General features: G+C 34.5%; 1 protein-coding gene across 1 annotated transcript; it reads right to left on the bottom strand.

The window, feature by feature from the left end:
- Positions 1-5031: 5031 nt before the first annotated feature.
- LOC131038128 (two-component response regulator ORR23) lies at positions 5032-10246 on the bottom strand. Its single transcript, XM_057970455.2, has 5 exons — positions 9211-10246; positions 8627-8779; positions 8052-8405; positions 7856-7932; positions 5032-6452 (listed from the first exon to the last, which is right to left on the bottom strand). The coding sequence occupies exons 1-5, from the start codon at positions 9401-9403 to the stop codon at positions 5544-5546; spliced, it is 1686 nt and encodes a 561-aa protein (XP_057826438.2). The 5' UTR covers positions 9404-10246; the 3' UTR covers positions 5032-5543.
- Positions 10247-13070: the final 2824 nt, after the last annotated feature.

The raw sequence follows: 13070 nt of genomic DNA on the forward strand, positions 1-13070 counted from the left end.
TATAAGCAGGGGACTTGCCAAGTAAGCTGCTGTAAAAAAATCAGAGTGATTTGAAATTTACAAGTAGGATTTTGAGAAGCGCGAAGTTAGGGTGCACAACTACTAGGTCCTTTCCCCTAATATTAAATAAAATAAAAAAATTTAGTTGGAAATCAAAAGTGAAAAATGGTAAAGATGCAAAAGATTGATTTCATTCTACAAGACAAAAAAATGTCAAGGCTCGTTGAAATGATTATCTCAAAATCTTTCAAATGCATCTATAGAGCTAATCTATGTGCTGGTGAAATTACTAAATTAGGGTCATTGTGATCATCCACTATATGAATCTCAATAAAGACTATCAATTAACAAACTTGTTGAATTGTGTGGGTCATGTTTTCCCTAATCAAACACTTAGACCAAATCATGACTTTTCAATAATGATCATGGGTAACAAATGAGCATACAATGGCCCTAAGATGACGTATACTGGTCTAATGATAAAAAAAATGCTACTATGATGCTCTAATAGATTCTCTATGGCAATTATTTTGATAGTCCTAGCACATTCATCAATGTTTTCAAAATGAATGATTAAATCCCTTTAAATACAACATAGCACACAAATCAACATATCACTAGGTCAATTGATGATGACTACTGAAAATATTAGAGAGTTGTGAATTTAAATTTTGAATTAAAAATGTTGAAGGTTCTAATCCACAATAAGGAAATGACCTATGTCAAGCTTACATATGAAAATTTGATCCATGATGACAAATAGTGGATCAAGGGACTAGGATCAATTTCTAGAATGACTAATAATGAGATCAAGATATGGCGATTTCACAACTTCAACTTTAAATGTCATTTGTAAAGTAATCATTCCACAAAAGACACTCTAATCAAAGTGGAGCCAAAACATAAAGGAAATGTGGTATGGTAACCAATTTTCATGATTACATTTTCCCCCCAACTTTGGGGTTCATGCAAACTACTAGACATATGTATGATAAAGTAAAACTAGCAATCAAAATGGAAAGTAACTATTTTTTTGAACTCAAAAGAATATAGAAAATATGCTAAAAGGATATAAATCATTCTTGAATTCTCTTTGCAATGAGTACTCCATAAAACAATGTAAAATAGAGAAAGTAGGCAATGAGTAGCATTTACACATTTCAAATAGGCACTAAATGAAACTTTCTTGAAAAATAACTATCCTAAAAAATAGTAAAAACACAACCTAAGGAGGATAAGGTAAAAGTATTTCATCCAAGTGGAAAGTGACAGTAAGTGTAAACACATGTAAGACAAATCCAACCAAGCAGATAAATAAAATTTTCAAAGACTCCAACTAAGAGGACGAGATTAGAAATCTCCCATTGACATGAGAATTATTGTGAGCATGCCACTACAAAACATAAATCAAACAATTATGTTGGAATAGATAGAACTAATAGCTAAAGAATAGATTCATTGAATGTCATAGTAGCTTAAGGTTCATGAATACAATTAGTTAATATGTGCATGGGTGTGATTATATGTTAAATGACGAAAGGTAAGTGGATATGTACATGGGTATGATTATATGTTAAAGGACGAAAGGTAAGTGGAACACTATGGGAGGTAAATGTGGTGGTGACACTAGAGGGGAGAATGGAAGAGGAAGGGTTTACACTAAGAAGGATAATATGACTGTAAAGGTCATGGAAGTAGTAACTACATGATGTGAAGGATGACCAAGAGAGGTTGAAGAATGGATGTGTTAGTGAGAGGATACACCATTGGTAAAAGTCATGATGGTACTAGAAAAATAATTGTGCCTTGGGGAACACCCTATGATGTAGCATGAAAAATAATAGCTAATTATTGAGGAGGTTGAACATGAGTAAGTGCAAATATGTCATTATCCCATGAGGGAATATCTTCTTAGTAACACATGCCTCTTGTTGTTCTTCATGTTTCTCAAAATTGGACACATCCCATGAGGGAATACATTCTTAGTGTATGCGGGAAAAGTGAGCTGATAAAATTAAATATGTGAAAATATTGCAAAATACTAGTCCACACACACACACAGGACTTCTTGGTGCAAGCTATGGAGTAACGTAGTATTACTCAGTTTCCCAAGGTGGGTCCCATGGTTTTCTATCTCACAATGTCCCTCAAACCAACATTTTTGCTCTCAGATCACTGAGCAAAATGGTTTAGGGATGGCAAATGCAAGAACGAGGGATGTTTTGATAGATTTTAGTATGAGATGTATGCTAAGCTATGCATGATTCTAGAAATGCAATAAACTAAATGATAAGATGACAAGATTAGTATGAATACTATCCTAACATAATATATTTAGTCTATGATTGAACTAAAATGATAAAGAAATTATTCTAAACATACATATCTAGTCTAATTCCTGATTTAAAAGAGGCTAAATGATGAGCATATATGAAATAAGAAATCTTGAATGTATTTGAGCATAAGTGTGATGCTACAAATTTGAAGGATGATTGTTATGGAGGAATGAGAGCTCTATTTATAGCAAGAATAGGGCAATGGATGGTCAAGATTGAATGGTTTAATCAAGGGTTGAGTTTGAAAGTTGGGGATCCATGTGCACAATTGGCACCAATGAAATGGTGACAAGTGTCAACATAGGGTTGGGTGGAGAGAAGGGGTTGGAGGCATTAAAGGCCTGAGAAGACCTCATGGTTATCTAGAGGGTAAGGGTCAAGTCTAAGTTAGGATTACCTACTGGATTAAGAGTTAATCCAAGGATAAACCTTTGTGCAAATGATTAAGAGATAATCATGGTCAAAGCATTAAAGGCCTAATGAGACCCTTGGGTTGGATGAAGGTTGAGTCAAAACAAATGTTTTAACCATGTAGGAGGGTTTGAGTTAACCATTAATGGTTATTGGAGACTTTGGGGATTAAGTGGTTGAAAGTTGGAAGCCTTTAATGGTTATCAAAGACTTTGAGGAATTTAGTGGTTGAAGACTTGAAGCCTTTAATGGTTATCAAAGACTTTGAGGTTTTGAGAAGTGACTTCCTTTTTGCTTAGGAATGTGACAAAGTTTAGAGGAGGGGTTAGGTTAATTAGAAGTGATTAGAAGATTCTAGAAGGGATTAGAAAGGGGTTTGAGATTTTGCAAGTGGATAGAGGGATAATAGGATTTAATTGAATTAAATGATTTATTCAATTTGGTTGTAATTTGGGGAAATTAAATAAATTAGATTTATTCAATTTAGGATAACTATTTAATTCAATTTGAATTTAATTAAAAATGGATAGGGGGAATTTAATTGAATAAAATGATTTATTCATTAAATGGGTATAGTGAATTTAATTTAAATAAATTGAGTAATTTACTTAATTAAATAGAGGAATGCGGGTAATTTAATTAAATTGGATTTAATCAAATAGAGAAATGAACATAAAATATTCATTTAGGAATATGGTCATTTTTATACGTCTACACTTAGTAACACATGCCTCTTGTTGTTCTTCATGTTTCTCAAAATTGTTCTTAGTGCATGTGTTTAGATGAGCGCTCCTTCATAAGAATGACTAATAATATGAGGGTTTGGATGAGCACTCCTTCATAAAGAGATTAATATTTTAAGTGTCTCATTAGATCAACATTTTCTCAAGTGATATGTGTGTGAGAAAAAATATAATCACTCTCAACCTATAAAATCAATAATGCCAATTTTTTTTTAAAATATAAGTGTAAGGGAAAAATCATACTATTGCATAAAAATACGGGTTAATTAAATGATGAACATAATTATACATTAACAATTATAAATGAGTCTAATGTGGAAACAATGAAAGTTGAATTGCATTGAATTAATTGTAAAATGATGAATTTAATTGTGATACAAAGTGAAATTAATAAGATGGAATAATATTGCAAAAGATCTTAAGAATTGGTTCACTGCTATTCTACATTTTGAGGAGTTTTTCAAATGTTTTAGAATTTACAAATTGACTAAGTTTTCCCTAATTTAAGTCTACATATGTGAATTTGATTTTCTATATAATATAAAATGTTTGTCTTATATTATTGCAAGTGAATTTTGATGTTGAAGTTTCTTCACAACTCCTTCCTATAGATATAAGTTCAAGTTTGCATGCTATTTTAGTTTGATATTCAAATTTCAACAAGAGCATGACAATGTTTATAAACACCTTTATGACATTTGTTGAATCATGAAAGCCCTATTGTAGAATTGATTTAATGACTTTTGAACAACAATTAAGGACAAAAAAAAAATAACAATATATGTAATCTAAGATGATGCATGATAGTGTAATGATTTGATAATTGCTTTATGAAAATTCTTTTAATAACTCTTAGCATGTCCATTAACATTTTTAAATAAATGAATGATATAACACAAATCAGCACAAATGTATGTCGATAAAGGTAAGAACAACTATTAACAAAGTCATAATGATCAATAAGAAATGTGAGCAAAGATAAATTTGAATTTTGAATGTTCAAAGTATAAAATGAAAAAAAAATAAATGCATAACTACAAAAATAACTTAAGATGACTACATTGAATAATATTTGATGTATACTTACAAACTAACACATAAGCTTTGTCCCTTTAATTACAAAAAGCTACCAAATTCAAAAGTATTCACAATAAATCTAAAATAATGACCTTTTTATTACTATCTAATAAAGCTTAATCTACATCATAATCAATATTTAAAGTTTTCCCGTTTAAAATAATAATTGAAGTATCCATTATCCATTGGAAAACATACATTAGGTGAAATATTGATTAAGTACTTATTTTTATTTAAAAAAATTAATTTACTTGGTTTCACCAATTGACAAATTATATCCACTGGAATTAAACGTTAGATACTCAATGGTGTTGATAAAACAAGCTTATATACAAAAAGCTGCCCCTCCATGTAACCAGGGGCCAGCAGAGGAAGAACAAAGATTTCATAATCATTACAGAGAACAAAGTCCTCAAACCATTAAAAAAGATTACATTCAAACTTCACATAAGAGACATAAAATATAAAGGCAACAATATCTTTTATTTATCTTTAAAGCCCCCCGACCCAGCAATATACGAAAGCAATCACATCTCACCTTTTTCAACTGGACCCGCAGACCTCGTTTAGGAGCGAGTCCCACGATTTTCTGAAGCGCGAGAACAATACCTACAAAAGCGCAACCTTCTGTCTGATTCCTTTCCTTTACCTTTACTTAAACATTTAATTAACGTGCCACCGCCCATGTCCTTTCTTCAATTGGCACGCCAGCAAGCACTAATACCAATGCCAACCACGTTCAGTCTGTGACACCTATAAACTACTTTTAACAATAAATTATGACTGAGGTATAACTTTGACATAAAAATGAGCCATCCACGTCGTTCATGGAAGGCTTTCAGTAACATTACAGAGCATTTGAAGAAGTTGAAGTGACACAAAGCCACGACACATGATAATCAGTATCATTATCTACATTTGTAATAAACACATCTATAATTCGTTTTTAAATGTCCTTACTAAGAGACTTATCTTCCTAACCAGACTTAGGAAGGATATCTTCTAAGAGGTAACCTGAAATGTCCTCGGGTGCATAGGACAAGGGATCTTGACATCCCTGAAAGGCCGCATTATCAAATCCCTGCTGGTGTGGATGCATTTCAGAAGGTGCTTCAATTGAAGTTAATCCATAGTCGTCTACAAAGCTATCAAATAAATCAACACCAGGATCTATCTGCATCTCTCTGCTATCCATGTTGCTTGTGCTTCCCTCCAGCAAGAGACCCCGACTTAGCAAAGATTTTTCTGGTTCTGATATGTGGAAAGTTGTACTAGGAAAGGTATTAGAGCATTCAGCGCTCATACTGCGTGCCCTTGAGTGTCTGGAAGTAGAATGCTTAGGAGCAGAAAAAGACTCGATGGGAGCAGAAAAAGAGTCTTCCTCCACTTTCACAGATACTTTCAGACTCTGGGTGGCTGAATCATCAACTACGCTTGCTCTTTGTTGATTTTGGTTAGCAGTGTCATCATCACGTTGAGCTTTCCATAGCAAACTTAGATCTACAGAAGCCATTCTTTGGAGCCCAGCACCTTTTGTATCTGCTAGCTGCCCAACATTTGATTGCTTAGAGGGCAATATTCCGATACCTCCCAAGACTTGAGCTCGATTAGCAGCCAGCTTCTGTTCGTAAGCTCGGTACTGCTCCAATGATTTGAGTGTAGCTTGGTCTATTCGACCCAGTCGAAAACCTGCCTTGGGATTCACCCCAACACCCAAGTTTATGCCCTTCACTCCTCCAGGAGCCGGTGAGGCATGGGGGCTTTTCCCCCCAGGTTGCACTTGCATGGTGCCACCCGATTTTCCGTCCTCAGCAGCCTGGAACGAAGCCACTGGGTATGGTTCAGGAATTGACCCGCTCAGTCGCTTCAAGTACAAACGATACTTCTGTAACACAAAAGCACAATTGTTTTTGGTTAATTTTACGTTTCGCTTCTGTGCTATGAATGTAATGTTTTCTGACAAATGCTACCTAGCAGATTTGCTTTTATCAAGCTGTTAATTCTATAGAACAGAAATATTTAACTCCGCGCCATGACTGAATCTGTTCCGCCTATAGCCTCGCTTACTTTGTCTATTTTAAAGCTAACTTGTCTATATTACTGATCAGCAATTCAATTGCACATTACATTCTATATATACATTCACACAGACCATTATGCAATGGAGCTTAAAATCTTTCCGCATTATTATGATACTAAAGGAGGGAACATTACAATCAAATATTGGGAAATGTGTCAAGGAGCTTTATTTATTATTATATCAAAAAATATTTGGAGAGCTTCAAAACTGCCTTAAAAATCCACGATCAAATAATTCGACAGCTAATATTTTTAATTTTGAAATAATATAATTATATTTTTTATAAATGAGGTTATAAGTAAATTCGGTAAGTCGTCTCTATTGAAAGCAGCACATGTCAGGTTTTTTTTTCTCCTAACATTTTGGCATTTGATAATATCTAATCAGTTTGTTTGTTAAGCATGTCCCACCTGCCCTAGGTAGCATTGGATTGTGTTTCATTGGATGTGGTAATAATACATAAAATTCTTACTCTATCGCCCTCCATATTGTGGAAATTAATGAGATTGTTTGATGGGCAGCGTGTGATTATAAACCCACAAATTTTGACACTTCTAAACGGTTTAATCTAGGTGACTTTGTTGAGGTAAACAACAATTTCAAATCTTTAAAAAATATATATATATTCTAATTAATCTGGTTTTTTTAATAGAGGTTTAAAGGAGTATGAAAACTTTTATGAAAACTTTTTTGCCTAGGAGCCAAAAGACTGAAGATATCTATTCTGCCAAATTTACCTCAACACTATTCCAACTAAAACAAACAGTGGGGTTTAGAGAACAGCCAAAAAAGAGCAAATGGAACGTGTGCCCCATCTGGATGAAAGCGAGGCCGCTTTTGCAGTTTCTTGGTCAACCGAAAAAAGTATGCGGCAACCGTAAATGGGGATGAATCAACTAGTTACAGTTAGGCTGGGTATGCTTGAGCAGGTTGTCAGGACTCGGTAGTTTCGTTGTACGTTCCGGAAACAAACTCAGACACATATATGACACAGCAGTCACTTAATAGGTCATGTGTTGAGTGAGACGCTTCTTGGAAATGCTGTGTGAATTTTTTTTTTAATCAAACAGAATACTGATTCATGTGACCTGCCTCTGAGTAACAGTAAACTCTGCCATATTCCTAAGCTAAAACTAGTCCTAGCCTAAATATTCCTGACCATTGCGTAACATAAGGGAGGAGGAAGGGGGGGGGAGAGAGTGTAGTACCTGAAGATGGCTTGCAACATTCTCTCGTGTGAGACCATGTACGCCCATGATCTCTATTATTCTCTTGGGGACCGCCTCTGTAAGAAAAATCAGGAAAATTAGAATGGAAGACAATCATGAACAAAACTAGAGACCAACCCTAGCACTAACTTTGTAGAGCTAGCTTACCAAGGATAAATATCACAACGGGACTTACTATCTATTCCTAATTGATTTACTGCAACAACGAATTGTTGATGAAGTTGCACGGTCCAGTGTATTCTAGACTTCTTCAGGCTACTTATATCGTCTATTATTTCGCTGGAGTACTCCAAATTCTCGGAATCCTTCCTCTTTTTGGAAGAGGAGTCAGAGGATTCCGCCACTTTATATTCATGGTCACTTTCCCCACAATATTCCTCCGATCTCAGGTTTTCTCTTCCCCGTCTCCGAACAACATGCTGCCATATATTTCTTAGTTCTTCCATTCTCACAGGCTTTATCAAATAATCGCATGCTCCGTGAGTTATTCCCTTCATTACCGTACTCGTTTCAGCATTTCCCGACATCACTGCACAAAAACATATCGGCATACAATTTCAAGCAGTACAAACATAAATATGTATAGCGAAATCCTTCAAAAATGCCGCAGATAAACAGATTGCTTTTTTCGGACCAAAATTTCCAAAAAATTCCCAAACCCGACCGCTCAAAAATTACCGTACAATAAGCTACTCCAATAAAGTAAAGATATTTTACAAGTAATATGGTAGGAAATGTACATATACTCACTAATTACGGGCAAATCGAGCGTTAATCCTATGACCTCCAGTAAATGGAAACCATCCTCATTTGGCATGTAGACATCGCTCATCACGAGATCAAAACGATCTTTCTTTTCCATCACCATGGCTATTGCTTCTGTAACCCGAGTACATGTTGTCACTGCAAAACAACGACACGCGCACTGCATAGCTCAGAAATTTTAAATTTCATAATAAAACAGAATTCCACTCGCCAGAAGTGACGACTAATGCTTTCTTATTGTAAAGTTTCCATCCTACAAATAAGCAAAAGGGTAAATTTCCTGAATGGAAACCTCTTTAGGTTCCTCGTAAGGTCGGTCATCAAGTGAGGAACTACATTTTTCATTCTCCAGGCCCTAAATTTTTCTTCAAAATTTTCCTCAGCACATAAGTTTGTGTCTAAAGCTTCACAACATTTATCCTTTTGTATATATCTTAAGAGAATGCAAAACAAAGGCAGACAGATTCCTAATTCAATCTTTTCAAGCGCAAAGCTTCTCACAAACCTTTATACCTCGAAGACTGCAAGAAACGGGAGAAGATGTAGGGAATAAAAAGGATTTGACTTACCGTTGTAATCGCACTGGCGTAGCATTCTTTCGAGAACCATGAGGCACAAAGGATCATCATCCACAACCAGAACCTTCAAGCCCTTGGGAGAAAAGTTCTCTATTTGTTTCATGGATCGAGACTCTTCTGCAATTCTGGCGCGGGGTTTCGCCATCCCTAATTTTCGACCCCGCTGGGACTCTGACGAATCCATTACACTTGTTTCACTTTCACCATAGCCAGCTGCTTCAAAACCCTATATATGTATAAGTCTACAAGGCTGGACCACCAAAAACCCCACTTCTGCTCGAGAAGCTTCTTATTTGTATATTTAAACCAAGACACTGCGCCTTTAAAGCCGAAAGGAGCTTACGTTTAGAGTGTGTCCAAAATTTGTACTGGATATTACATCTTTGTTAACTTCAAAAAAGCATTCTAACCGGGTTTACTTTCACGGACATGTTTTCTGTACTGCAAAGGAAATGGCTGTACTTGGCCGCATGAAGGCATAAGTCCGATTCCTTGTGTTTATTTTACGCTTGATGTTCCCCTCTTCACAAATCAATTGTTCATCCAAACCCTTCCTTCACCTTGTCACCGAGTCCAAAGCGCTTTCTGTTCCAAATACTTGGACCAAAGCGTTCTAGGCATCTCTAAAGCTTTGAACTAGGCACAAAACCATAATTCATTGTTTCAGAATATACAGCTTTTCAGTACAGGATTCCGCAGCCAAAAGGTCAGTCACTTGCCGGTTAAAACCCCAGCTGGAGTTTTTCCTGCTAAGAATAAGTGACAACACATAAATACAACAGCCTTTCCCACCGTCCAAAGCATCCGTTTCCACCTGCAACTAAATCGTGAACTCGGAAGCTCGGGGCCTTCTACCTATCTGAGGCGGTCGATGACAAAACCGCACCTGAGTTTCCTCTTCATCCAACCGACCTACGCCTACCGATATTCGAACCGGTGACCACCTACTCCAGCGATATGACTCAGCGTCCTAACGGTTCCGTCAAGTGACAAAGAATTCATTTCAACGCACCGTCTAGGGCAAATCGAAACATCAACGACACAAACTCATCCCCTCGATCGTGGAATCCATCTCCACCGTCAATGCCCTTGTCGGAGTTCCGGAATCCATGGAATCGGTGGTATAAAGCTCACGACAATAGCAGAGCACTGTAAGACACGTGTATGGAAAACGAGTATAGGAGCAAGAGTGGCATAATTAGCTTTACTGTGTGTGATGTTTCAATAATTGACCGGTCACGTTGAAGCTTTATCCCTGCGCTACGTGTCAGCACCCTTACCTTTAATTGTCATCGCTGACCAGCTGTAATGTTCTAGAGCGACACATGTCAAATTCTGAACCACAAAAAGAAGTGGTTAATTTTATAATGAAATTCAACTCTCACGCTTGTGGGCTGTAGGGACCGGCACTGATAGATCACTACTAAGCCCACTCCACAATTTTCAGGTGAAACGCGACAGCAACTCTTTCACAAAATTGAAAATCTTCTTTTTATTGCATTTCTTATTCAGGCAATATTATATCTTTATTTCAATTCACGACGCACGTGTCAACCATCCGAACACTCCCGCTTTCTTACGGCTGAACAGCATATATGCAAAGCTAACCTTTCAAGTTTATAATATTAATTAAATAATATTTTTAACTTTGTAATTGCTCATTGTGTCTCCTTATTATTCGTAAGTTGGAAAATGAATACCTTGCACGTTTCTCTTTTATGTTGGACCAAAATTGGAGTAATGATTCATGGGCAGGCGATGTGGCAAATATTTTCTACTTTTTTTCCACACATTTCCGAGGATTTAGGTTAACGAGTTTGTCATCACTGTAGATTTCATTTTGAAAATTTAAATTTGAGATTATGTTTTTCTTTTTCAATTAGTCAATTATGAGTTGATGTATTTTTAATTATGCATAAAGTATTTTATAGAAGGGTATATCTTATCTTAATTCATTTGAACGATTATTTAGGATATGTTTATAAATATAAGAAGAGTTACTTTATGCATACATTATCATAAGGATTTAACATTATAATATATATATTGCATTTTATTATTATATCAAATAAAAAAATTAATAATAATGGTTTGACTAAAAAAAAGTCTTAGTCTATCAATATCGCATTTTTTTAGATGTATGTTTCATGTATATTATGACAAGTGTTTCATTGGGATCAATTTAATGCAATTTAAATTTACTGTAAGGTTCCGAGTCATAAGTGTACAATATTAGCTCTGTAGGCATAAAAGTGAACCAAAATAATAGACATTAATATTATCTACCTTGAGGCAATCCTCTAGCATGTTCCAATTTTTTAATACATTGGTGAATCAATTTGTGACGTCTATCACAATCATACCTTTATGCTCCAGAACTAAGTACCATTATGTAGCATAATTAGTCAAAACCCTTTATCTTAAGTTAGATTGTTTATTCATTATGATAATCATTAATTTACCTAGTATATAATTTGTACGTGAACATTTAATGATGAGCCTAGCATTCTTACAACAAGTGTATTTTAACTTTTTGAATAGAGGTTTCAAATATTATATTTCTAATTGCATATTTTTTTTATTTTAAATATAATTAGAGTTTAGATAAAATCTTACATGTGTTTTATTGCTATATTATTTCAATTAGGGTTTGGGCACTCATTATTTGATATGTCCTTGATCCCTATTCACCCACTATTAGCTTTGGGATTTTATTTTGATTTCAGTTTCAAATTTGATACTTTTATATTATATTAGATCTAATTTTTATTACAAATCCTTCTATGTGTCTTCATAATGATTTTTTTCTTCCATGGTGATATCATAGGTAATAATTGTATTTCTATTTTGACCTCTTCTATAATATAGTGTCTAATATAATATTGTAATAGGGAGTTTTAGCATAAGATTCATAACCTATATTAGCTAACCACAAAAACTAACAAGCTATGAAAGAAATCCCAATACATTCAATAGAGCTATGAAGACAAAGCACTTAAAACAAATATGCAAACCATAATGAAGTACTTCCTCCATGATTCTCCATTGTTTCTCTTTTTCCTCCAAATATGTGGGCTTCACCTACAAAATGCAAGTGTGAGAAAGAGAGCAAGATTGCAAATGAGTTCGATAGCGTGAGGATATTCGAGAAGTGGTTGAAAAATGAATGAGAAATGAATCCAATTTATAGAGAAATTGGAGAGATTGATCAAAGATTGGAATAAAATCAATAAAATTTACAATTTACTTCAATCAAGGGAAAAATCAAATTGAAAAAGAAATTCCATGACACACTTTCCCATGCAAGAGGATAAGATCATGTCAAGATAAGATTTCCAAATCCTTGAATTTGAAAATTATAGAAATAATATCTTCCCAAAAATCCATAAAATAGGATAGATTTTAGGAAGGATATTAGTTGGCAAAATCAAAATAGAAAGTTGAGGAACTAGTTGGATATTGATGAATTAAAAATTAGGAAAATGAGAAGAAATTAAGAATTAGAAAGTTTTGAAAAAAGGAAATTAGAAAGAATCAATAAATAAATATTCCTTATTCATTAATTCATAGTTAGCCAATTAAATAAAAAAAATTAATTGTGACAAAGGGACCTAGGATAAAATAAACAAATTTATTTAAACTAGAAGGATAATGATAAAAGGATTAAATGATTAAATTAGAAAACCCTAGGAGATGAATTAGAAATGCAAGAACGACAATTAGGTCTTGACAAAAGATAATTGATGTAGGGTTGATATGATCATGATGAAAATTGGATAATTGGTAAAGCACCGAAGTTGATTGAACAAGATCAATGACAATTTGATCAAAATTGACAAGGATTGTAATTA

This window comes from Cryptomeria japonica, chromosome 11 (genome assembly GCF_030272615.1).
Source record: "Cryptomeria japonica chromosome 11, Sugi_1.0, whole genome shotgun sequence".
Classification (NCBI taxonomy): domain Eukaryota; kingdom Viridiplantae; phylum Streptophyta; class Pinopsida; order Cupressales; family Cupressaceae; genus Cryptomeria; species Cryptomeria japonica.

Coding starts and splice junctions, on each gene's coding strand:
- LOC131038128 (XM_057970455.2), bottom strand. CDS start 9,403: ATGGATTCGTCAGAGTCCCAGCGGGGTCGAAAATTAGGGATGGCGAAA. Junction 7,933..8,051: donor AAATCAATTAGGAATAGATA/GTAAGTCCCGTT, acceptor TTTTTCTTACAG/AGGCGGTCCCCAAGAGAATA. Junction 6,453..7,855: donor ATGTTGCAAGCCATCTTCAG/GTACTACACTCT, acceptor TTTGTGTTACAG/AAGTATCGTTTGTACTTGAA.